This window comes from Schistocerca piceifrons, chromosome X, assembly GCF_021461385.2.
Source record: "Schistocerca piceifrons isolate TAMUIC-IGC-003096 chromosome X, iqSchPice1.1, whole genome shotgun sequence".
Classification (NCBI taxonomy): domain Eukaryota; kingdom Metazoa; phylum Arthropoda; class Insecta; order Orthoptera; family Acrididae; genus Schistocerca; species Schistocerca piceifrons.
Window position 1 is genome coordinate 126,785,989 of NC_060149.1, and position 27,581 is coordinate 126,813,569.

At 39.6% G+C, this 27,581-nt stretch overlaps 1 protein-coding gene across 16 annotated transcripts in view; it reads left to right on the forward strand.

Annotated features, from left to right (window-relative positions):
- The window catches only part of LOC124722630 (battenin), a 237,289-nt gene that overhangs the window by 166,213 nt on the left and 43,495 nt on the right, over positions 1-27,581 (forward strand). For all 16 annotated transcript variants that reach the window (XM_047247764.1, XM_047247768.1, XM_047247771.1 and 13 more), the window contains 2 exons: positions 8,280-8,488; positions 17,413-17,558. In XM_047247764.1, the coding sequence (XP_047103720.1) occupies positions 8,280-8,488; positions 17,413-17,558 (355 nt within the window). The remainder of the gene's footprint in view (positions 1-8,279; positions 8,489-17,412; positions 17,559-27,581) is intronic.

The following is a 27,581-nucleotide window of genomic DNA, read 5'->3' on the forward strand; positions in this document are numbered from 1 at the left end:
TTCCATTTGCAAATGGAACAAGGGGAAAAAGACTATCTATGTGCCTGTGTACAAGTCCTAATTTATCCTGTCTCTTATCTTCATGGTCCTTATACAAAATTTACATTGGCGGCAGTAGAATTTTTCTGCAGTCAGCTTGAAATGCCGGTTCTCTAAATTTTCTAAATACTTTTCCTCGAAAGCAATGTTGCCTTCCCTCAAGAGACTCTCATTTGAGTTCCCAAAACATCCCCATAACACTTGTGTGTTGTTCGGATCTACTGGTAACAGATCTGGCAGCCTGCCTCAGAATTGCTTCAGTGTCTTCCTTCAGCCAAACTTCATTGGCGCTCTGCATTGAGCAACACAAACACATTACCACCTGCCACTTATCCTGCTGTGATGCAGATCCACCACATCGGGTATACTAAGAAGGACCTCAGCAAGAGAGCCGATGGGTGAAACAAGCAACACCTGAGGTGTCCCGTATGATGTGCCAGATTCTCCACCACCACTACACCCAAGGCAGCAACCTCAAGATGACTGACCATAGCCAAAAGCACATTCAGCTCTTCTTCATCTCTACATCTACATCTACATCTACATCCACACTCCGCAAGCCACCTGATGGTGTGTGGCGGAGGGTACCCTGAGTACCTCTATCGGTTCTCCTTTCTATTCCAGTCTCGTATTGTTCATGGAAAGAAGGATTGTTGGTATGCTTCTGTGTGGGCTCTAATCTCTCTGATTTTATCCTCATGGTCTCTTCACGAGATATACGTAGGAGGGAGCAATATACTGCTTGACTCTTCGGTGAAGGTATGTTCTCGAAACTTTAACAAAAGCCCGTGCCGAGCTACTGAGCGTCTCTCCTGCAGAGTCTTCCACTGGAGTTTATCTATCATCTCCGTAACTCTTTCACGATTACTAAATGATCCTGTAATGAAGCGCACTGCTCTCCGTTGGATCTTCTCTATCTTTTCTATCAACCCTATCTGGAACGGATCCCACACTGCTGAGCAGTATTCAAGCAGTGGGCGAACAAGCGTACTGTAACCTACTTCCTTTGTTTCCGGATTGCATTTCCTTAGGATTCTTTCAATGAATCTCAGTCTGGTACCTGCTTTACCGACGATCAACTTTATATGATCATCCTATTTTAAATCACTCCTAATGCGTACTCCCAGATAATTTATGGAATTAACTGCTTCCAGTTGCTGACCTGCTATTTTGTAGCTAAATGATAAGGGATCTATCTTTCTATGTATTCACAGCACATTACACTTGTGTACATTGAGATTCAATTGCCATTCCCTGCACCATGCGTCAATTTGCTGTAGATCCTCCTGCATTTCAGTACAATTTTCCATTGTTACGATCTCTCGATACACCACAGCATCATCTGCAAAAAGCCTCAGTGAACTTCCGATGTCATCCACAAGGTCATTTATCTTTATTGTGAATAGCAACGGTCCTTCGCCACTCCCCTGCGGCACACCTGAAATCACTCTTACTTCGGAAGACTTCTCTACATTGAGAATGGCATGCTGCGTTCTGTTATCTAGGGACTCTTCAATCCAATCAATCACACAATTGGTCTGATAGTCCGTATGCTCTTACTTTGTTCATTAAATGACTGTGGGGAACTGTATCGAACGCCTTGCAGAAGTCCAGAAACACGGCATCTACCTGGGAACCCATGTCTATGGCCCTCTGAGTCTTGTGGACGAATAGCGCAAGCTGGGTTTCACACGACCGTCTTTTTCTAAACCCATGCTGATTCCTACAGAGTAGATTTCTAGTCTCCAGAAAAGTCATTATACTCGAACATAATACATGTTCCAAAATTCTACAACTGTTCGACATCCCTTCTTGAAAACGGGGATGACCTGTGCCCTTTTCCAATCCTTTGGAATGCTACGCTCTTCTAGAGACCTACGGTACACCGCTGCAAGAAGGGGGGCAAGTTCCTTCGCGTACTCTGTGTAAAATTGAAATGGTATCCCATCAGGTCCAGCGGCCTTTCCTCTTTTGAGCGATTTTAATTGTTTTTCTATCCCTCTGTCGTCTATTTCGATATCTACCATTTTGTCATCTGTGCAACAATCTAGAGAAGGAACTACAGTTCAGTCTTCCTGTGTGAAACAGCTTTGGAAAAAGACATTTAGTATTTCGGCCTTTAGTCTGTCATCCTCTGTTTCAGTACCATTTTGGTCACAGAGTGTCTGGACATTTTGTTTTGATCCACCTACCGCTTTGACATAAGACCAAAATTTCTTAGGATTTTCTGCCAAGTCAGTACATAGAACTTTACTTTCAAATTCATTGAACACCTCTCGCATAGCCCTTCTCACACTACAATTCGCTTCGCGTAATTTTTGTTTGTCTGCAAGGCTTTGGCTATGTTTATGTTTGCTGTGAAGTTCCCTTTGCTTCCGTAGCAGTTTTCTAACTTGGTTGTTGTACCACGGTGGCTCTTTTCCATCTCTTACGATCTTGCTTGGCACATACTCATTTAACGCATATTGTACGATGGTTTTGAACTTTGTCCACTGATCCTCAACACTATCTGTACTTGAGACAAAACTTTTGTGTTGAGCCGTCAGGTACTCTGAAATCTGCTTTTTGTCACTTTTGCTAAACAGAAAAACCTTCCTACCTTTTTTGATATTTCTATTTATGGCTGAAATCAGCGATGCAGTAACCACTTTATGATCGCTGATTCCCTGTTTTTCGTTAACTGTTTCAAATAGTTCGGGTCTGTTTGTCACCAGAAGGTCTAATATGTTATCACCACAAGTCGGTTCTCTGTTTAACTGCTCAAGGTAGTTTTCAGATAAAGCACTTAAAAAAATTTCACTGGATTCTTTGTCCCTGCCACCTGTTGTGAACGTTTGAGTCTCCCAGTCTATATCCGGCAAATTAAAATCTGCACCCAGAACTATAACATGGTGGGGAAATCTACTCGAAATATTTTCCAAATTATCCATCAGGTGATCAGCCACAACAGCTGCCGAGCCAGGGGCCCTCTAGTGACATCCAATTACCATGTCTGAGCGTGCTTTAACCGTGACCTTCACCCAAATTATTTCACATTTCAGATCTCCGTCAATTTCCTTCGATACTATTGCACTCCTTATCGCTATAAACACACCTCCCCCTTCACTGTCCTGCCTGTCTCTGCTCTTCACGAGCTGTTGCCAGCTCCTTCTGGGTCCTCGCACAGCGCGCACACATCCTACCCATCCTAGTATTACTAACAAGAACTGACTGTAAAAACACCTACAGGAACCTAGATATGCAGCTTTCTACCCTCTTGACATGTCACCTTATGATCTGTGTAGTTAGCTGTTCAAAAGAAATGACAACTGTGCTAGTGACTGCTTAACTCTATACATCACAGTTACAAGAACGTGAGATTACACCTCTTAAATAGAGAAATATGCATGAAATTCAAGAAATACACTATTAACAAAACACAGTAAAAGCTAACTATGTAACATGCCACTCTGCAGGTGTGAACCAAGCAACATTAGGGCCTTTCATCAGTGGGCAAATCATCCTCACACTGTCCTGGGATGTTCAAGGTGTGGTGCATTTGGAATTGATGCCCAAAGGCACCACATAAACTGTGAATGGCACAGCAAGACCCTCAGAAAACTGAAAGCATGAATTTGAAGTGTTCACCCACACATGGAACACCCTGTAATTCAGCATGACTGTGCCAGAATACATGCGATCACTCTGACATCTGCAACTATTCGATGCCTTGGGTTCACTGTCACCAGTCATCCTCCATACAGTCCCAACTTGGCCCCAATCGATTTTCATCTGTTTTCAAAACTTAAAGAATATCTTCAATGGCGTCACTTTGATAATGATGAAGTAGTGCAAGCAGAGGTGAGGTTGTGACTCTGCCAACAAAGTCAGACATTCTACAGTGATGGTGTCAACAAACTGACGTCTTGTTGAGAGAAATGTGTTTGTCACAAGGATGACTATGTTGAGAAATAAATATGTAGACTTGAAGAATAAAGATGTAGAATGCTAAGAAAGTTTGTTTTATTTTAAAATCTGAAGAGTTTTCAGATAAAAAATTTTGAAGCATTACTTGCAGCATGCCTTCGTGTATTAGTGCTGAATCCAAAGTTTACAGGGTTGCTGGGCTGATTGGTGTAAGTTCCAATAACATTTAACCACTAGGTGTATGAATTGCAGTAGGATGGGTTGATATATAAAGTATAACTTTTGAATATGTGCAACAACGTATCTAAAATATTTACAGGTGTAACTTAGTTCCAGAAAAACCAAAGTTTACAGGGTTACTGGTTGATTGGTGTAAGTTCCAATAACATTTAACCACTAGGGGTATCGGTTGCAGTAGGATGGGGTGGCATATAAAGTGTAACTTTTGAATATGTGGAACCATGTATGTCAAATATTTACAGGTATAACTTAGTTCTGGAAGAAAAGTGTTGTGGCCTAGAACACACTTATCAGCACTCTTAGGAATGGGGAGAGGGTAGGTGAAGAAAAGGGGCAGGCATAACTCTGGAAAGTATGCAGAAATTTCAGTGGAACTTACTACAAATATGGTTTACTTTCTAGGAAAAAATAATATGTGAGTAAGATACTCCTAGTACCCCTATTTGTGGAGGTAGAGGAGGCGGTGGGCTGAAATGGTGATTCCCATTGTTAGTACCCGCACTTGCAGTCATGTAGTGTTTACTATAGTGGGCCTGATGCTGGGAAGCATATTGTGTAATGTCTCTCCTGTCCTGTCAGACTGCATGAAGAAAGCAAATAACTAACAAAATTTTAGAGCTAGGAACAGATAACATGAAGCAAAATGCATTCATTATAGTGCATTTACATTAAAACAAACAACTACATTGTTAATGTGTATTTTCCTGGAAGATGGAAATTAAATGATTACAGAGTAGATCACTGAGGTGCTTGTATGGTTAAGTGATAAATTGTACTTTAACTATTCTCTGTCAGACTCTAAATGCATTTGTGTGATAAAATTTCTTCCATTTTTGTACCATTGGTCCAAAACAGCATGTTATCCACAAATGATGGAATCAGTTACTGCATTTTCAAACTACTTAGTTACTCCTAGTTTATCAACAATTCTGGTCTGTTTGTGCTTTATGTTATATTTCACCGTGTCAACCATAAAGTTCAGTAGTTATTATGTGACATATATTTTTTCATACTGTGTCTGTAGTTTGTGTCCAGTATAGTTTATGGTAGGCTGGGTTTTAGTTGCACCCCACAGCATCTAGTGTCATAATATTTGCTTATATTAAAAGCAGGTGTAGAAGCACAAGGAATTTAGAGCATATTTGCTCCAGTCCTTGGCTCAGGAAAGTTGTGTGGGTGGGCAGAAATTGAGTAAAAACTTTTGAAGAATGTAGTACATATTTACAACTAGTCTTGGGTCCAGAGAGTCATGGTATTTGACAGATATTGAGAAAGGAACATTGTACAATGATGGTTTTCCAACTGTCTTGTCAAAGGATTTATGGGAGAAATTTGTGGCTCTTACTATAAGCAGATATCACATAACAAGACAAGCTTCACACAAGGAAGCAGAACTCTGGGCACCTAGAGCAATGTCACCCAAACTTGATCTGTGTATGACCTATTATCTGGAAAGAATTACTATTGACATATGAAACCCCTAGTACTCGAACTGTGTTGGTGTTGAACCCACAGTTTTCAGGGTTGCTCTAGTTATTGGTGATGGCCCTGATGACATTTAACCTGTTGGAGTGAGGGGGGTGGGGGGGGGGGGGTGAAAATAGGAAGGGGTGATTTGTAAAGCATAGCTCTGGAATGCTTAAAGCAGTTTCAGTCAAACTTGTTAGACATGTAACTTTCTATTTGAAAACAAAACTACTGTGGGATTGGGATGGCCATAACATTCATAGTGTAATGTGCTGCGAATACGTAGAAAGATAGATCCCTTATCATTTAGCTACAAAGTAGCAGGTCAGCAACTGGAAGCAGTTAATTCCATAAATTATCTGGGAGTACGCATTAGGAGTGATTTAAAATGGAATGATCATATAAAGTTGATCGTCGGTAAAGCGGATACCAGACAGATTCATTGGAAGAATCCTAAGGAAATGCAATCCGAAAACAAAGGAAGTAGGTTACAGTATGCTTGTTTGCCCACTGCTTGAATACTGCTCAGCAGTGTGGGATCCGTACAAGATAGGGTTGATAGAAGAGATAGAGAAGATCCAACGGAGAACAGCGCACTTCGTTACAGGACCATTTAATAATCGCGAAAGCATTACGGAGATGATACATAAACTCCAGTGGAAGACTCTGCAGGAGAGACGCTCAGTAGCTCGGTACGGGCTTTTGTTAAAGTTTCGAGAACATACCTTCACCGAAGAGTCAAGCAGTATATTGCTCCCTCCTACGTATATCTCGCGAAGAGACCATGAGGGTAAAATCAGAGAGATTAGAGCCCACACAGAAGCATACCGACAATCCTTCTTTCTATGAACAATATGAGACTGGAATAGAAAGGAGAACCGATAGAGGTACTCAGGGTACCCTCCGCCACACACCATCAGGTGGCTTGCGGAGTATGGATGTAGATGTAGGTAGGGACTGGGCTGGAGCTGAAGAGGGAAAGATGTGACATGTAGGCTTAGTTTTGGGACATGTGGATAAATTTCAAACAATATTAGCACACGTATACCTTACTGTCTATGAAAAATTACTATAGAGGTAAGGCATCACAAGTGCTGTTAGGAATGGGGGTGATGATGGGAAACATACTTAAACAAATTACTTAAAAAATGAATAAGTTGTAATACAAAGAATAGCTATTTGAAAAAGCAACATTATGCAGTGTTTAGCACAGTGAGTGGGGTGCTCTACATTACTAACATGCGAACACACTGCATGCTCCCAGAAGTGCAGACAGTATACTGTCAAGTGTTCAGAATAGGTGCTATCTCTCAAAAGTAAAATGAAAGTATGACAGAAACACACAGATTTTGCGACTAAAATTTGTGGTATGAAGTGTGCCAGGTAGCTACCCTATATTGATATCAAACACTGATGCACAGCCGTGCGGTTCAAGGCGCTGCAGTCTGGAACCGCAAGACCGCTACGGTCGCAGGTTCGAATCCTGCCTCGGGCATGGATGTTTGTGATGTCCTTAGGTTGGTTAGGTTTAACTAGTTCTAAGTTCTAGGGGACTAATGACCTCAGCAGTTGAGTCCCATAGTGCTCAGAGCCAACTGATGCACAGCAGCCAGCAGCTTGAATAAACTGAATGATGATTATTTTTGATATGATAATGTTGACTGGAGCTGCATAATATGCACATTTATTTACTGCTTTGCTGAACTAGTATTGGGCATTCCATCAGTCTTCTGTTGTGTGCTAACAGAGGGAAAAAAAACAGAAAACAATTATAAATTGATATTATATAAAACTGATTCCAAATCAGAACCTTTAAGTGCTTAAACAAAAAAGAAATTGTATATAGATATTGTATATGCAGAAGCTATTTCCAACTTGATGCCTGCTTAAAAGAAAGAAAGAAAGGAAAAAAATGCTGCAGTAATGTTTCATTTAAGAAAGAAAGCCTTTTAAATCACATTGCCCACACTATACAGATTTTCATTGGGAAGGAGCCTTAGAAATAAACATTTTATTTAGTAGTAATTAAGAGTCTGTAATTAAGATTTCGTGTTTTACCAATGCTGTTAATGCAAATGTCCTCTCAGGTGTAAATTCCCTGTGACTTCTTGGCACAATGATTAGCCAACGTAATGCCCACCCTTGTGCGGATTACCACTTCCCTTTTTTTTCTGCAGTTCTGTAGTCAGGGAACTGTAGACCATCTGTTTTTGTGTACTCCCAGACTATCAAAGGTGTCCCAGGAACACCTAGGAATGGATGAGAGGGGGTACTCAGCACATAAAGGGGAGAGCAGCTTCATGGGCAATTCATTATATTTGGGAACACCCAATGATGATGATGATGATGATGATGATGATGATAAGTTACATTGTCAAATTATTGTGTGAAGAAGATATGAGAAACTGACAGCATACCCAGGAAGACACCATGCAGGCTGTTTTTGTTTGAGACTGTTAAGTCATGCAATGATCATAAATTGTTGTATAATTGATAGCACTGCCCAATGTGCAATTAGGAAACTGTACAGTGTCAAAGATTTATTTGTGTTGATCTAATTAAAATTGTATTCTAATATTAGATGCTGGAACTGATTCATGATCTAATCCATTATATTTTAATATCAGGTACTGAAAATGTGGCCCAGTCTAAAGTCAAAAAATTCTCCATGGATGAACAAACTTCTGACTCGGCACCACTGCAGCAGCACCAAGTTCAGGCAAAATGGAGAAACTTGGCTGCATATTGGTTACTTGGATTGTGCAACAATTATGGATATGTCGTCATGCTGAGTGCAGCCCATGATATTCTGAAAACGTTTGATACTAATAGCACTGTAAGTAACCACAGTTGGCTCGCATAAGTCCTAACAATCTGTCTCTTTCCTTTTTCTGTCTGTTTATTTGTACTGATTTTTTTCTGATGCTGCACTCTCAGGCCAGAAAAAAAGCAAGATACACTACATTTTAACTGGTGCATTGTGTATAAAAGTTATAACAAAACTATTTCTGTGGTGGAAACTTCTGGGTATAAACAATAAACAAAAAAGTAGAAAGGAAACTTTTTACTGGCACTTAGTTGCTGAATGGCACATAGAGATGCATAATAGCTTGGGAAATTTAAATAGCACTTGAGCTATCAGTCTTTTTGCATTTTAAGTGTTTCTACACACACAGTTCTTGTGACACAGCTTATTTATGAGTAGTTGCCATACTGTTGAGGGTGGGGTGAGAGAAATGGAAAGTGGCAAATATAAACATTGTATATTGCAGTGGATGAGTATAAGTCCACTGAGGCCAGCAGGACAGCAGTCAGTACTATTGCATCTGAAACAGATTTCATAGAAGAACTACCAGGCCTATTTGGAAAGTAAGGTCCGATCAGTCACAAAATGAAAACTGCTGTGAAAATCAAATTATTATTTATTTATTTATTTATTTGCAACAATTAGCTACACCTTCCAGCTACTTCTCTACATAGTCACCACTCTGATTTAGACATTTGTTGTAGTGCTGTACCAACTTTCCAATACCCTTGTCATAGAAGGAAGCTGCCTGTGCTTCCTGCCAATTCTCGATGCTGGTCTGCAGCTCATTGTCTGTGCCACAACATTGTCTTCATCGCTAGCAGTTCATGTGAGCAGAGTCGAAACTCAGGGAGAGTCAATTACGGGCACTATTGTGGGTGATCAAACACTTCCCATCAAAAATGCTGCAGGAGCATCTTTATTTCCCCTTCAGAGTGTGGCCAAGAATTGTCATGCAGAAGGAAACGTGTGACATTTATGTTATGTGGGCTGCATGACATCAGGTGAAAGCACAAACCAGGCCCTCATACTTGGCAGGAGAAACTATTCTTCTAAGCATCTTTACGTGCTCACTGTGCATTCAGAACTGAAAAGAGTGACATGGCACAATCAGTGGGCATACTAGAGACACTACCCAACACATCTGTGCAAAGCTTCATCGGGTTTCCACTGTGGTTTCCATTTCGCACTCCATGCGACCTTACTTTCTGAATAGCCATCGTATAAGAGTACAATTTATTGCACTTTAGTTACTTGACTGGTAAATTATATACCTTGGTCTTTTTAACCCATCTTATCACTCTGAAGTCCTTAATAATTCAACCACTGTAGTCAGGGGAGAGTCTTCTGTCTAGAGAGAAGGCTCAGTCTTAGGTCTGCAATTGTTCCTCACATATATAAATGATCTTCTGCCTATTGTACAAGAAACAGAATTCGATGACACTAGTATTGTAATAAATCCAAGCTTACATAAAGCAACATAAGAAATGACAAACAATTTTATTAAAAGTATCATTGACTGGTTTTATGCAAGTAGCTTCACTCTCAATTTTTTATATAAATCATTATGTTCATCTAGAGATACTATGCCAATGATAAGTGTAATGCATGGTGAGGGAATAATAAATAGATTGAAAACTTCAAAAAAATTTTAAACTGGAAAAAGCACATTTGTATCTCCTAAAACAACTTAGTTTGGCCACATTTGTACTTGGAATCATTGCAGATCTTGCAGAGACACAAATCAGTAAGTTGACATATTTGCATTCAATAATGCCACATGGAATGATGTTCTGGGGTAACTCATATATAAGAAAGAAAGTCTTTATTGCTCAAAAATGTGCTGTAAGAATAATATACGGTGCGTCTTGTAGACATCATTTTAAGGAGTTAGGCATTTTGACTACTGCTTCCCAGTATAGTTATTCCCTCATGAATTTTATTGCAAATAATCCACTGCATATGAAGAGGAATAATGATGTACATAGTTATGATACCACAAGAAAAAATGGTGTTCATTATTTGACAAGAAGGATGCCTTTGGCACAAAAAGGAGTGCACATGCTGCAACCAAAATCTTTGATCAGTTACACAAGGATATAAGATGTCTGGAAAGTTCTGGTTGACTGGGGCAGGGGCACAGCATCATTGATAGGTATGCAAACAAAAGGTACAGAATTTTGCTAGCTTTCAGAATGTACTTCCTTTATCAAGCTTGTAGGAAAACATGAACACAAACACGCATACTCACTCACATGCACGTGTGTGTGTGTGTGTGTGTGTGTGTGTGTGTGTGTCAAAATGAAATTTGAGAACAAACTGAAAAAGTTTCTCTTTGACAATTCCTTCTATTCTGTAGAAGAATTTCTGTTATTGCAATGTATAAAGAGGGTTGGTAGCAATTATTAACTCATATCTGAATATAAAAAAAACACATTGTAAATGATCAACCCTTAGCCATATTTATAAACTAATTTATTATTTGAATGTAAAATGACTCATTCCTCATTATTACGATTTATCATGTAAATACTAGTAGAGCTCCAGTCTCAGAGCAGAGTGGAGCTCAGCAGCAGTAGCAGCACAAACAGCAGCTTATTGTTTATACAAACCTTAACAAGCAAACAAAAATTAAATGAAGACAAAATTAGCCTAAGGATAGCCATTCGTTAAGCATTCAGTGAATTTGAAAGTAAAATTCTATCTGCCAACTTGACAGAAAAACCTACAAAGTTTTGGTCATATGTTAAAGATGTAAAGAACAAATGGAAAAAATTCAGAGGTATCGTAAAGTATGTCCTGAATAAGGTTTTAAGGGATCGGAAAGATCCACCCTGGTTTAATAGCCATGTTAGAAAAGCACTACTTAAACAAAGAGCACTTCATCACAGATTCAGGAGAAAGAAAAGCTAGCTGACAAACAAAAGCTGAATGAAACAAAAATGAGTGTAAGGAGAGCAATGAGAGAAGCATTCAATGATTTTGAAAGTAGGACGTTGTCAACTGACTTGAGAAAAATCCTAAGAGATTTTGGTCATACATAAAATCAGTAAGTGGGTCAAAATCATTTATTCATTCTCTCAGCGTCCACACCAGCATCAAAATGGAAGAGGAGGCCAAAATACTGAATTCGGTTGTCCGAAGTTGTTTCACCGTGGAAAATTGTAACGCTGTCCCTCCTTTCAGTTGTCGTGTGAACATCGAAATGGCAGACATTGAGATAACCGATTGCAGAATTGAAAAGCAGCTACAATTGCTTAGTAGTGGAAAGGCTTCAGGACCAGATGAGATACCTATAAGATTCTATAAAGATTATGCAAAAGAACTTACTCCCCTTCTAGCAGTAATTTGTCATAGATCACTTGATCAACAAAAGGTACCAAATGACTGAAAAAAGTGCAGGTCATTCCCATTTTTAAGAAAGGCTGTAAGACCAATCCACACAATTATAGACCTATATCGTTCACATCAATCTGTTGTAGAATTATGGAACATGTTTTATGCTCAAGAATTATGACTTTCTTGGGAAATGAACGTCTCCTCTGTCAAAATCAACATGGATTCTGCAAACAGAGATCCTGTGAAACTCAGCTTGCTCTGTTCCTCAGTGAGATCCACGGTGCATGGACAACTGCCCTCAGGTTGATGCCACGTTCCTTGGTTTCAGTAAGGCATTTGACACCATCCCGCATTGCTGTTTAATCAAAAAAATATTAGCTTATGGAGTATCGGAGCAGACCTGTGATTGGATTCAAGACTTCCTTGTAGACAGAACTCAACACATTTCTCTTAACAGAACTAAATTGACAAAGGCAAAGGTAACATCCAGAGTACCACAGGGAAGTGTGATAGGACCATTGCTGCTTACGATATACGTAAATGATCTAATAGAAAGCGTCGGATGCTCTTTAAGACTATTCGCAGATGACACAATTGTTTATACCAAAATAGCAACGCCAGAAGATAGTAAGAATTTGCAATACATCCTGCAGAGAATTGATGAATGGTGCAGCCTCTGGCAGTTGGCCCTGAATGTAAATAAATGTAACATATTGTGGATACATAGGAAAAGAAATCTGCTTCTGTATAACCACATTATTGATGACAAACAGCGGGAGACAGTGTCTGCTGTAAAATATCTAGACATAACTATCCAAAGTGATCTTAAGTGGAATGACCATACAAAACAGATAGTGGGAAAAGCAGACACCAGACTCAGGTTCATCGGAAGAATCTTATGGAAATGTAACTCATCCACGAAAGAAGTGGCTTATAAGGCGCTTATTTGCCCAATTCTTGAGTATTGTTCATCTATCTGGGATCCCTATCAGGTAGGGCTGGTAGAGGAGACAGAGAAGATCCAACAAAGAGCAGCATGTTTCGTCACGGGATCATTTAGCTGGCGAGGGAGCATTACGGAGATGCTAAATAAACTCCACTGGCAGATGTTACAGATGAGACATTAGAGGCAATACAGAGGGTTACTGACAATCATTCTTCCCACACACTATTCGTGAGTGGAACAGGGTTGGAGGGATAAGATAGTGGTACCAAAAGTACTCTCCGCCACACAACATTAGGTGGTTTGCGGAGTATGATGGAGATGTAGATGTAAATTGATTGAAGCCATCTGTCCAGACACTCTGTGAACATATTGTCAGTGAAACAGAGGAAGACTCAGAAAAGGCTGAAATACTAAATTCTTTTTCAAAACCTGCTTCACAGAGGAAGATCACACTGTAGTACCTTTTTTAAATCATCACACAAATGACGAAAAGGCTGATATCAAAATAAATGACCATGGTATAGGAAAGCGACTGAAATTGGCCAGCAGAGGAGAGATCACTGGACCTGATGGGATGCCAGTACCATTCAACATAGAGAATGCAAAAGAACTTTCCCCTCTTCTTAGCTGCAGTGTACCATAGGTCTCTGGAGGACTGAAGTGTTTCTGATTATTGGAAAACAGTACAGGTTATTGCCTTTTCCAAACAGGGTCATTAGACATGTGCACAAAACGATAGGCCCATATCTCTGATGTTGGTCAGTTTTAGAATTTGGAAAATGTTTTATACTCGCACATTATGCAGGATGGGCAGGGATGGATCATTAAGTGGAGATTCGGGATAGTTGCTTGATAGGACACAATGAGTAAAAACCTGGTAGAAACCCTAGTGGGTCTTTATTCACTATAAAGGTGTACAGACAGTGCACCCAGAGCAGTCACCATTCATTTGGAGGAGGCCACTCCAGTGGAGAGGAACATGTTAGCAGATTGGAAGGCAGAAACGAAGAGAGTGAAATGTCTCACCCACACCTGAGACCCCACATGATTCATCCCTGTAGCTCTGTTGGTCCAAGAATGCAACTGACGCCCTACCAAGGCATCAGTCTGTCAGCAATCCACACCATATGAATCACGATTAGCATCATGTGCTGGGACTGTGGACAGCAAGCAATTCAGAGTACAGAAGCTGAATTTAAAAAATTACAATTTTACAATAATTCATTGTTTTCTCTCCAAATGGGTGTCTCCTGCCCAATATTATGACATTTCTGGAGATCAAATATGTCCTGCGTAGGAATCAACATGGGTTCCAAAAACAACAATTGTGTGAAACCAGCTTGCTCTGTTTATCCACGAGACCCAGAAGGCAGTAGATTCCTTGTTGCTTGACTTTCATAGGGTATTCAGTTGCCACCTAATGAACAAAATATGAGCGTACAAAATATCAGATCAGCTTTGTGATTGGACTGAAGAGTTTCTTGTAAACAGAACTCAGTGTGTCATTCTCAATGGAGAGGAGTCATCAGATGTAAAAGTGACTTTAGGCATACCCTAAGGGAGTTTTATAAGTTCATTACATTCACAATACTTGTAAGTGACATAGTAGACAACATTAGAAGCTCCCTAAGGCTTTTTGCAGGTTATGTTGTTGTATAAAAACAGTTGCAATACTAGAAAATTGTAGCAAAATGCAGGAAGACCTGCAGAGGATTGATGATTGGTGCATGGATTGGTGGTTGACGCTCAACACAAGCAAATGTAATGTGTTGTGCATGATTAGGCAGAAAGATCATTATTGTATGAATACATGATTGTGGAACAATCACATGAAACAATCACATCCATAAACTGCTTGGTGTATGCATATGGAGTAATTTAAAATGGAACGACCACATAAAACTAATGACAGTCCAGGCAGATGCCAGACTGAGATTCATTGGAAGAATCTTCAGGAAGTACAGAACATCTACAAAGGGGGTAACTTACAAGACCCTCGTTCAACCAATACTTCAATATTTCTCATCAGTCTGGGATCCATACCAGATAGGATTGATAGACAAAATGGAGAAAATGTAAAGAAGAAGAGAAAATTTGGTTATAGGTTCATTTGGCAAGTGTGAAAGTGTGAAAGAGATGCTCAGCCAATTCCAGTGGCAGACGCTGTAAGAGGGGCTTTCCGCATCATGGTGTGGTATACTGTTAAATTTCTGAGCGTGTACTTTCATAGAAGAGTCAATGTTCATATTGCTTCTCCCTACGTATATGTTATGAAAAGACCATGAGGGTGAAATTAGATTAAATTTCTGAGAGTGTACTTTCATAGAAGAGTCAATGATTATATTTCTTCTTCCTATGTATATGTTGTGAAAAGACCATGAGGGTGAAATTAGAGAGATTAGAGTCGACACAGAGACTTACCAGCAATTGCTCTTCCTGTGAACCATTTGCAAATGGAACAGGGAAGGGTGGAAGTAACAATGGTTCACAGATTGTCCTCCGTTAAACATTGCAAGGTGGGTTGGAGAGTATAAATGTAGATGTAGATGATCTGTGTAACATGACAGTACTATCTAATTAATTAAAAGAAAAAACCCATTTGCATCATCTATGTACATTGTCTTTGCATGGCTGTGTATACTTTAGCATAACATCTTTGCAACAGTGTTTCCATAGTCCCATGCCCAGAGTGAACATGGTATGGTCATAATATGTATTCTGAGTGCAATGGTACATGAACTATATGTAATTTTGAAAACTGAGATTTGCACCCACACTAATGGTGCTAGCAATATGAATTTTATGACAACTGCACCATGAGCATTCTGAAAGACAGTGGCAGTGGTTGCTATTTAAATATATATACAGATCCAGAGACTTATATGGCATAATGGACAATCAATTAATGGTTTATAAAGTAAGTTTTATTAATGACTTATTATTATGTATCACTTTTAACTAATTCCTTGTACAATGAAGTGTGGTACTTGGGTTTAATGAGATGCTTGCTAACGATGTAAGATCGCAATTGTACAGTCATAGATGAGTAAAGAAAGAAATGACAGCTGTAGGCAACATTATTTCATACAAACAATTATTTTTATTCTGATGTAACTTGAGAATCCCCAAGGGGCAAAAAATAACTAATTGCTAATAATGAAATAAAGTATTTATTTCAAAATAAAGGAACAATCTGCACAGAAGTGAATTCTTTTAAAAATTTTAATGAAACTAAAGTTATTTTATTTCAGGGAAAGGAAATTATAAGATTAAAAATATGCTGAGGTGACACCTGTGCCAGACAAATATCAGACTTTAGTTGTGTCAACTGCAATATAACATATAAATACAACAGAGACATCAAGAGAAAGTTAGCCAGGTGCTCACAGAGGTGTGCCAAAATCAGAACAACACTGTTGGAAAACTGTCTTGTGGAGACCCATTGAAATCATACAAGTGAACTAGATAAAGAATGAGTAGCACCATATCTACAGGAGAAATGTGAAAAATTTCACTATAGGCAGGAGTATGTAGAATAACCATAACTGAAGTTTAGAAGAATAATTTACCAAGCACTTGCTAGATATGTACAATGAGAGGCAAAACGATTCCCCGGCATGAATAATTTAGAGTCGAAGTTCAGAAGTGCCTTGTTCACAACTGTGCTGATCTGCGAACTTCAGCTTCCTGCTTACATCATCAAGTAAAAGCAATATGATATTCCGGATACAGTATATGTTGAGATTCATTGCAGTTTAACTCATCATATAATTTCATATGAAAATCATTATTTGAGCATGTAGAAACAGTTGAAGTGTAAGAACCTCCACATCAGTAGAAATACTACAAGGATGAGTGTCTCACATCTGTTTCAATGGCTAGTGGATAGGCTGACAGTTTATGAATGTAAAGGATGAGCATTTGAATCTAACTGGAGTCAATTGTCTTTCTTTATTTTTTATTTAGACATGTGCAGGTAATACTTTAAACCTCAATTCGCTACAAATTGTGCAATTGTTGGCTTTTCTGGGTTACACATTCTTTCAAAAGATTTCTTTTTATAATAGTCTAATTTTTAAACAAACAGACAAATGGTCGTAGGAAAGGTATTGAAAATGGATGTAAGAAGTTTTAGCATATTGTAGCCCCGTCAGTATCTGTGATAGACTAATATTTTGAGGAATCAGCCTCAGTTGCACAAATTTTCTGGTCTTTACCAGGTTTTGGCTAAATTAATCTAGCCTTCTTCAGAAGCATAAAATTACTATAACATGCCAGAGTAAGGCACAGTCAACATTAAAATTAAAACCCATGGTCCTAAGTTAAATTACTAGAGTAATTAGTGTAGCCAAAGTCACAATGTGCAGGCATCATCAGTGGACATTGTAACCTGCTGAAGACCAGTTTTTCAGCTAAAATCTGCTGGCTGCAATCTGCCTAACCATGGAAGTTCTGGTCCCTGGTCCCTTTTCTGGTGGCAGTATACTTGGGTCTGACTTAATTTTGTTGTCGTCTTTGACATTCCAAATATTGTCAAGAGAATTACATTGAAAGAGTCATTATTTAATGATTTTACACCTCTCAGTAATATATGTATACACCTTAGCATTAGCACAGGATCTGTGTTTCACGTATTACACGTGGCTTATATTGCATCTTAATCTTACAGGTGCAAGAGCCATCAAATGCTACGTCTTCAGATGTCAGTCAGTCTCGTGATTGCAACGAGATTTCAACAGCAGCTATTTTATTAGCTGATATATTGCCAGCTCTTTTTGTCAAACTGATTGCACCATTTCTTCCATTCTATGTTCAGTAAGTATATTGTGTTATTGCTTTCCAAGATACTTAAAAGTTAACTTTTGCAGTCTCTGAATTCTTGTCATAATACCAGAATTTAATGGAGTTAATCAGAATTCAGCAGACTGACACCTCATGGAATACGTTTGATGTTTATTGAGCAGTGGTCGGATTAAGTACATGTAAGTTAGCAGACAGACAGTAACATTACTGGGACAAAAAATTACTGGAGTGAGGTAAATTTCCAAATGAGACAAGTGTTCTTGAAACTTGTCACATTGTAATAAATGTCCAAGTAGTTATGGAAAATGTAGCTACAAAATATATTTATAAACAGTGTGGCTGTAGAGCCAAATAGTATTAAATGAAGTAAGTAATCTATGCTACTCCCTTTCTCTCATTCCTTTTTTACTCTGATTTGTTTGCAAGTCCTCTTCATCTTACTGTAGCCCTAATTGAATCACTCTTTTTGTATGATATTTTCTTCAGTTGATTTTATTTTTCATTCACACTATTCATTCTTTTCTTACACAGTTTCAGTACTGTTCAATGCCAAATGTGACTTTCTGAACAGACAGTCTGCAGAGCATGTCTAAGCAGTATGTTGGGATAATATCTTCTTTCATGGATTCCATCCATGCAGGTTTTGGACCTTTATGACTAATTGTGACATGTGTTTTCCATCAAATTGCAAAAGGAAACTTTTATCCTCACATGAAGTGTGCGGTGAAATAAACCTTTCCCACTGATTAAAACTGTGTGATAGTAGTGCTTGAATATGGATTGTTGCCTTCAGTGAACAGTTCTCAAATGAAGGAGTGTGTGCCATGGAAATCAGAGATGTGGCACACAATTTTAATCTATGAGGAAAATTCATTTTTTGAAATTTTTGTCCTGAAAAGAGCTTAGATCTCTATTAAACCCTTTCTTTTAGGCACCAAAAAATCCTTAGCCTTGGACCTAAGCACTCAAGAGAGGACACAGTGATATGTTGTAGTTTACTGTCTTTTGCTGTGGTTTTCAAATAGCTATGTCTCAAGATGATGAAACTGTACATGTGTGTTCCAGAGGGTACATAGTATACCCCATTCATTAGGACCTTATCCTATTCCATTTCCAGATAGTGTACCGGAAGATAAACAGCATATTCACTTTTATGTGAACCCAAATACATTAGCTTCAGTGCCACATATATAGTCCAAAACTTATCATTCACGTCAACTTTTATTTCTTTTTATATGTGTAAAAGTACTGCATATCAAACAGAAATTTACATATTCATTTTCTCTCACGAACAACTGTTTCCAAGTTGTTATACTGAAACTGTAGTGACACATTGGTCTCCTGGGGCCATTGAAATTACCTTCCAGCTGTTTAGATCACATGAGGTCAATGTGTAACCATATGATTTATTTCATCTGAGTGCATTTGCCATTAGCTCTGCGTGGAGTACATTAGTTGCAGATTGCTTATGGATTTAGAAAATTGAATGGAGAGATACTCTGTTTCCTTGAGATGGGTAGTAAAATGGTATCAGCAAGTAGCAATAGGTATAGTGGGTAGTCAGCTGTAGCAAATGTTGTACATATTTGTGATTAACTTGGAAACAGAAACACATCTCTTACCCAATTAAAATGACACATTGTTTAACAGCAAACATGTTTCAGTATCAGTGACCTTGATATTCCTACATATATATAGCAGGGAATAGCCCACTGCCTGGAAGATGTAAGTGGATAGGGAAGATAGAGGTGCTGTAAGTGCATTAAGTTATTAGCCTTGAACCTGGGAGGTTATATACTATGAACAAAACTTCACACTTTTAAGTTTAAATGTCCAGCCTATAAGAAATAATGTTATTCATGTCGATTCTACAGTGTGCAATTAGAAAGATGACAAAGTTCAAAATATTTTTTCTGAATAACTTCATTTAATATTTTTTGTTTCTAATTCTTATGTTAAATCTCATTTGGAACAGTTATCACAAGTTAAGCACTTTATAATCAGTCAATATAGTCTTTCAAATTTGGGGGCAGGGGAGATAATAGGCATGTGTGAGATAGGGAGTTGAGGCAGATGGAAGACAGGGACAAAAAAAGGTTGAGGCTAAGGATGTTATGGGAATGAAGGGTATGTTACAGGGAGAGAACCCAGCTGTAAACCTATGTTAGTGGGAATTATCCAGATGGCATGGGCTTTGAAATTTGTTGCAAGCCTGATAAATTGCAATGAGGCACAGACCATGTGATGTCACATTGGACCCACAATTTTTCAGACTAAGTACAATTCCATGGTATACGAACATTGTAAACAAATTGACAGGGCTGTAAATATCAAATGTCGTATCATTGTGACACCATGAGGCCCAGTATGTGGAAAGTATATATGAATTCAGTATAGATTCACACAAGTTACTCACTGTCTTCCCCCCACCCTGCCCCCTCCCCACCAAACACACACACACACACACACACACACACACACACACACACACACCACTTAACTTGTATGAAAAAGTGTGGTGCTTGTAAAATCTTAAAGCAATCCTATTCATTTGAATAAAGCCTTTCCTTCTTCATGTGTGACTAGAATATGTTGAGCATGTATGTAACATTCTCTGTCAAGCTAACAGACCTATGACAAATTGTGCAACTTTTACATGAGGTTTTGTTGTTATTTTCTGTTACAAGACAGCTGGGGATTTTCTCTGCCTGGGGACTGGGTGTTTGTGTTGTCCTCATCATCATCATCGTCATAATCACCACCACCACCACCACCACTTATGACAGTGGCTAGATTGGATTGTGTAAAAATTGGGACTTTGTACAGGCGCTAATGACTGCGCAGTTGAGTGCCCCACAAACCAAATATCATCATCATCATCATCATCATCATCATCATCATGATCTGTTACAAGAATCTGAGAGAAACAGCAAGAAGTGGTTGGACAGTAATTTTGTAAGTGGCTTCCTTGCAGGTGAATAATTGTTACTAAGCAGTTTTCAGCAAATCTCAGGTTGACAGCTATTTCATATTTCTTTATATAGCTATTTCATCATGAATCATGAAATAATTGGTTATCATAACTGTCTCAGATGACTTATTAATGATGATGTAGTCAAATACTACAAGCCCCTAGAAACTATTTTTATGTGCAGTAAATTATACATTTACTTATATTGAGAGTCACCAGCCAGTTTTTGCACTCATTTGAATCTCTTTCTGAATTTAGCAAGAAATTTACACCAATACCACCTTTCTGAGTAAATAAAATTATAGAGACTATGACAAAAATTACTCAGCTTGATATGGATCTACACAACATTATCTGTATTTCATTTTAGCCTGAAACATCATTGATTTATTGTCTAATGGTTCAAATAAAATTAGATGTTTGGAGATTGTCCTCTTCATGGTTGTGAAAGCCATCAGTGCCATACTTACAGTAGTTCTTCAGTGTTTTGCCACACCTGAGCTGAAATTGCATCACTCCCATGCAAATAAATTATCTATCGTTTCATCATTACATCACATTTTGTGGCTTGTTTTTAGATTTTTGACTAAAATCAGTTCTCTTTCACTCATGTTCCCTCCTGCCCAACAAACATTATGGCCATGCATTACACTGCTTGTGAACAACCACCACTCAGTAAATCAGCTCCATTAGAGTCTCACCAGTGTTGATCCTCGAATTGCTAGTTTGCCTTCCTGACAGGGCACTGGATATTTGTCCTGCTATTGGGCAATTTCTATTAAGACTATATCCACAGTGATAAAATACATGTGAAAAGAGTAAAATACCTTTAATTTTTATTGAAGTAGAGATCATGATACTACCAGTTGCCTACAGAAATGCCAGCCATTGTGGCCGAGCGGTTCTAGGCACTTCAGTCTGGAACTGCACGACCGCTACGGTCACAGGTTCGAATCCTGCCTCAGCCATGGATCTGTGTGTGATGTCCTTAGGTTGGTTAGGTTTAAGTAGTTTTAAGTTCTAGGGGACTGATGACCTCAGATGTTAAGTCCCATAGTGCTCAGAGCCATTTGAACCTACAGAAATTTGTTTTTTGCATTGAGGTGCTGAAATGTCCAGTTTAATGTGCTCCACACCCATTTTATATGATTACTATTTATGTTCAGCAAACTGCAATAATATTAACACATCTTTGAAAAAAGGAATATTTCAGAAATTGTTTCTTTTACTGAACATAGTCACCTCACATTTATGGTACTGGAGAGTTCTTAAAATCTCATGAAGAGTGTGAAAGCTCAAGTAGGTTCCATACTTAGGAAACTAGTGTTGGGGGCAGATCACAGTCGTGCATTGCCATTCTAGTCATGGTTCTATTGGAGGTGGTTTGCTGTTGTACTCCTCTGATTTATTAAGGCTTAGTATGTGTTTGTGTTGTTTGGATGACAGTGATGAGTACTTGTACAGTGTAGTGTTGTTTGTGGGCTTATGGATGAAGGAAGGGAGAGGACGAAACTGGTGCTAGCACATAGCCTAGGTAGACTGCCAAGATTAGTACTCCCATTTGACAGTTGTATCACCATCCACAGCGTTGCGTGCCATCACTCAGTGAGCTATTGTTGAGAGATGTGGAACTAAACTCAGGGTATTGGTGCTAAGTTTGTTTCACCATTTCTACTCCTCTTGCCAGTCAAATGCTAGCAATGAAAATTTCTTCCACCACTAGGATTCAAACTGGGCATTAGCAGCTGCAGCTACAGAGGGGGAGGGGGGGGGGGGGAAAGAGAGAGAGAGAGAGAGAGAGAGAGAGAGAGAGTGTGTACAGAAGCTATATACAGTAGATGTACACTTGTCACGGTAACATGAAATAACTGGAAATTGCTCTTCTGGGTGAAAGAAATACAACACACATTAATCACAGGGAGAGAATGAAATTAGTGATACACAAAGTTAATGGTGATATGAGCGATTAATGCAAGTATCAGACTGGTATTATCAAATCAAGAAAAGAGTCTTGCTGCTAGGCAGCAGTTGCAGAACGGGTGTAGGATAACAGACTTTTGAAACCTAGTGCCAAGCTTAGCCGTGACAGAGAACATAGGGGCCTTGTGCAGAGATTTTGATGGAGAGGATCAGATACGTATAGTAGGAGGAGCAAGGAACTGTCTAGCTACCAGTTGAGAGTATAGTATTAAATGTGACATGGAGGAAATAAGAGCAGCACCAGCACACACCCGTGTGGGGTTTGTGGACGTTTAACAGCACTGTGACCTGCACTGGACAACATGGCTGTTAGTCTTTCAAATAACTTCCGGGAATTCAGCCAGGAAACACTTTCAGCGACCGCCGATATTTTGGCGGGAGAACACCCCACCATTTTCAAGGCAAACTGCAACAGACAGGTGGCGTACATGCAAATTTAATACCTCGGTTCTCCGACAGAAGCAGGAAAGATAAGACACACACACACACACACACACACACACACACACACACACACACACACACACACACACACACACACACACACACACACTGAACACTAGTGCCACCAAAGATGACCAAAGTCAGAGCTATCCATAGTGAGACTATGAATTCGCAGGTGAGGCAGCATTGACTCTGTTCCTCTGTTTTTTGACAAGGGAGAGAGCCGGATTCCAAACAGAGTTTAAACAGAAACCTCCATCCCTGTTAACGAGGTTGCTCGCTAATTTAATCTCAACTGCCTCCCTAATGACACTGTCCCAATAGCTGGACGTGCATGCCAATATCTCGGTGTTATTATATAACATGGGGTGACCAGTATCCAAGCAATGTTCAGCAATAGCAGATCTATTTGGCTGCTGTAATCGTGTGTGCCGTTTATGCTCAGTACATCTGTCCTCCACGGTCCTGATGGTTTGACCAATATATGCCATGCCGCAGCTACAAGGAATACGATATACACCCGCCTTACGCAGTCCAAGATCATCCTTAACGGAACTCAAAAGTGCTCTAATTTTAGATGGAGGTCGGAAAACACATTTCACATCGTATTTCCGTAAAATACGACCGATCTTATTGGACGTGTTTCCTACGTAAGGCAAAAAGGCAGTAGACTTAGGTGTTGACTCAGAATTATCATCAATCACCCGATGTACAGTTGGCGATAGCACAACACACGTTCAATCTGTCTATCACTATAACCATTTTGACGAAATGTAACTTCAAGATGGGATAGCTCAGCTGGCAAAGTCTCAGCGTCAGAAACTACATGTGTCCTGTGTACCAGGGTACGAAGTACCTCTTCACGCTGAGCCGAATGGTGACAACTATTAGCTTGTAAGTACAAGTCAGCGTGAATACGTTTCCTGTAGGCTGCATGTCCCAATGATCCATCATCCTTCCTCCAAACCAACACGTCGAGAAAGGGAAGGCAACCATCCTCTTCCACCTCCATCGTAAAACGAATGTTCGGGTGGATCGAGTTTAGATGTTCTAGAAAGACATTCAAATTCTCCCTACCGTGAGGCCAAACAACGAAGATATCATCAACGTATCTAAAGAAACAGGTGGGTTTTAAAGGCGCCGACTCCAATGCATGTTCGTCGAAGTCTTCCATAAATAAATTTGCGATCACTGCTGCGGCATGGCATATATTGGTCAAACCATGAGGACCGTGGAGGACAGATGCACTGAGCATAAACGGCACACACGATTACAGCAGCCAAATAGATCTGCTATTGCCGAACATTGCTTGGATACTGGTCACCCCATGTTATATAATAACACCGAGATATTGGCATGCACGTCCAGCTATTGGGACAGTGTCATTAGGGAGGCAGTTGAGATTAAATTAGCGAGCAACCTCGTTAACAGGGATGGAGGTTTCTGTTTAAACTCTGTTTGGAATCCGGCTCTCTCCCTTGTCAAAAAACAGAGGAACAGAGTCAATGCTGCCTCACCTGCGAATTCATAGTCTCACTATCGATAGCTCTGACTTTGGTCATCTTTGGTGGCACTAGTGTTCAGAGAGAGAGAGAGAGAGAGAGAGAGAGAGAGAGAGAGAGAGAGAAAGAGTGTGTGTGTGTGTGTGTGTGTGTGTGTGTTCTCCCGCCGAAATATCGGCGGTCGCTGAAAGTGTTACCTGGCTGAATTCCCGGAAGTTATTTGAAAGTTTTATATGCCAGGAGAAACTCAGGTCTTACACAGCTGTTAGTCGTTTAAACAGAAAGTTTAAGGGATGGGGCACAGGCCCACAAGGCAAAATGCCTGTGATTACTGGAGTCAGAGAGAAATATTTTTTAAGCTAGAGTCAGCTTACAGGCAGAATATTGAAAGAAATTAGTGCAGAACAGAATCATAATATGTTTAATAGTTTCCAGAAAAATAAAATTAATTTGTTTAAGTAGAACATTTGGCAGTTGAAAAACAAGATACATGAGCTTCTTATTTGTCTAGAAGATGTGAAAAATTCCGAAGTGATAAATGGTCCGTGCCTCCCGGAACACTATTTAACCACAGGGATGATGAAGCTAAATATCAGGGATTATAGACTAGCATCATTTTCTTGTAGAGTTAACATGGCAAAAGGAAGAGTTGCAACTTAAGTAAATTTGGACATAAAGTCAAAAGTATTGAAACAAATAGTTTTTGTGTAGATCAGAACCAAAAAGCATGTGCTTGTGAGTTGTAGCTGCAAAATACTTATCTGGTAATTGCCACAGTCTACAGATCCTGTCTAGGAAACTTTCAACTATTTATCTAGATGCATTATTGAGCTACCTGTCAGACAAGAAGAAACAGTTAGTAGTTTGTGGAGATTTCAAGGTAGATTTCTTAAAAGATACCGACAGGAAAAAAAAAGAACTGTAATCATTATTAGTGTGTTACAGTCTAGTTTTAGTAGATAATTTTCCAACTTGTGTGTGCAGCAAGATAGTAAGACATGGATTGATAACATTTTTATAGACTGCTCAAGTTGAAACAATTAATATGTACCCAGTTGTTAATGTACTATCTGATCTTTATGCACATTTAGTGAAAATAGGCACTATAGCACCTTACAGCCCTGAGGCAGGTTCATACAAAGCAGTGAGGCTTGTTAATGAGAACAGGATACAATGTTTTAAGAGTAAGTTAAAAGAGGTGGTGTCGCTTTGGATCTGAGGAAATCCTCTCTGGATTCCAGCGGCTATCTGATTTGGTGAAGGCTGCCGGTCTTGCTTACGAGATGAAGGCAGAGCTCACCATCTGCAGCATTGTTGACAGAACCGACTGTGGACCTTTGGTGCAGAGCCGGGTGGAGGGTCTGAATCAGAGGCTCAGACGGCTTGGGGACCGTGTTGTCTGCAGATTCCTTGACTTGCGCCATAGGGTGGTGGGATTTCGGGTTCCGCTGAATTGATTAGGAGTTCACTACACTCAGCTGGCGGCTACATGGGTAGAGCAGGCTGTGTGGCGTGGACTGGGCAGTTTTTTAGGTTAGAAGGCCTCGGGAAAGTAGGGGGTGGGCTGCAATCTCAAACGGTGCATGGCAAATACAGGACGTGCTTGGATCAAGGAACAGTCAGAATTGTAGCTGTAAATTGTTGTAGTTGTGCTGGGAAAGTGCCTGAGCTTCAAGCACTAATAGAAAGCACAGAAGCTGAAATCGTTATAGGTACAGAAAGCTGGCTAAAGCCTGAAATAAGTTCTGCAGAAATTTTTACGAAGTCTCAGACGGTGTTCAGGAAAGATAGATTAGGCAGAATTGGTGGTGGAGTGTTTGTGTCTGTCAATAGTGGTTTATCTTGTAGTGAAGTCGAAGTAGATACTCCATGCGAATTGATATGGGTGGAGGTTATACTTAACAACCGAACTAAGTTAATAATGGGCTCCTTCTACCGTCCCCCAGACTCCAATGATATAGTTGCTGAACAGTTCAGAGAAAATTTGAGTCTCGTAACAAATAAATACCCCACTCATATGGTTATAGTTGATGGGGACTTCAACCTTCCCTTGATATGTTGGCAAAAATATTTGTTCAAAACCGGTGGTAGGCAGAAAACATCTTCCGAGATTGTCCTAAATGCTTTCTCCGAAAATTATTTCGAGCAGTTCGTCCACGAACCCACGCGAATTGTAAATGGTTGCAAAAACACACTTGACCTCTTAGCCACAAACAATCCAGAGCTAATAGAGAGCATCATGACTGATACAGGGAATAGTGATCACAAAGTGGCTGTAGCTAGGCTCAATACCGTTTCTTCCAAATCCACCAGAAACTAACGCAAAATAATTTCATTTAAAAAAGTGGATAAAGTGTCACTAGAAGCCTTCCTAAGAGACAGTCTCCATTCCTTCTGAACTGACTATGCAAATGTAGACGAGATGTGGCTCAAATTAAAAGATATAGTAGCAACAGCAATTGAGAGATTCATACCTCATAAATTGGTAAGAGATGGAACTGATCCCCCATGGTACACAAAACAGGTCCAAATGCTGTTGCAGAGGCAACGGAAAAAGCGAAGTTCAGAAGAACGTGAAATCCCGAAGATTGGCTAAAATTTACAGATGCGCGAAATATGGCACGGACTTCAATGCGAGATGCCTTTAATAGGCTCCACAACGAAACATTGTCTCGAAATTTCGTAGAAAATCCGAAGAAATTATGGTCATCTGTAAAGTACACAAGCGGCAAGACGCAGTCAATACGTTCGCTGCGCAGTGCCGATGGTACTGTTACCGACGACTGTGCCGCTAAAGCGGAGTTATTGAACGCAGTTTTCCCGAAATTACTTCACAAGGGAAGACGAATGGAATATTCCAGAATTTGAAACACGAACAGCTGCTAGCATGAGCTTCTTAGAAGTAGATACCTTAGGGGTTGCGAAGCAACTCAAATCGCTTGATACAGGCAAGTCTTGAGGTCCAGATTGTATACCGATTAGGTTCATTTCAGATTACGCTGATACAATAGCTCCCTACTTAGCAATCATATACAACTGCTCACTCACCGATAGATCTGTACCTACAGATTGGAAAATTGCTCAGGTCGCACCAGTGTTTAAGAAGGGTAGTAGGAGTAATTCATCGAACTACTGACC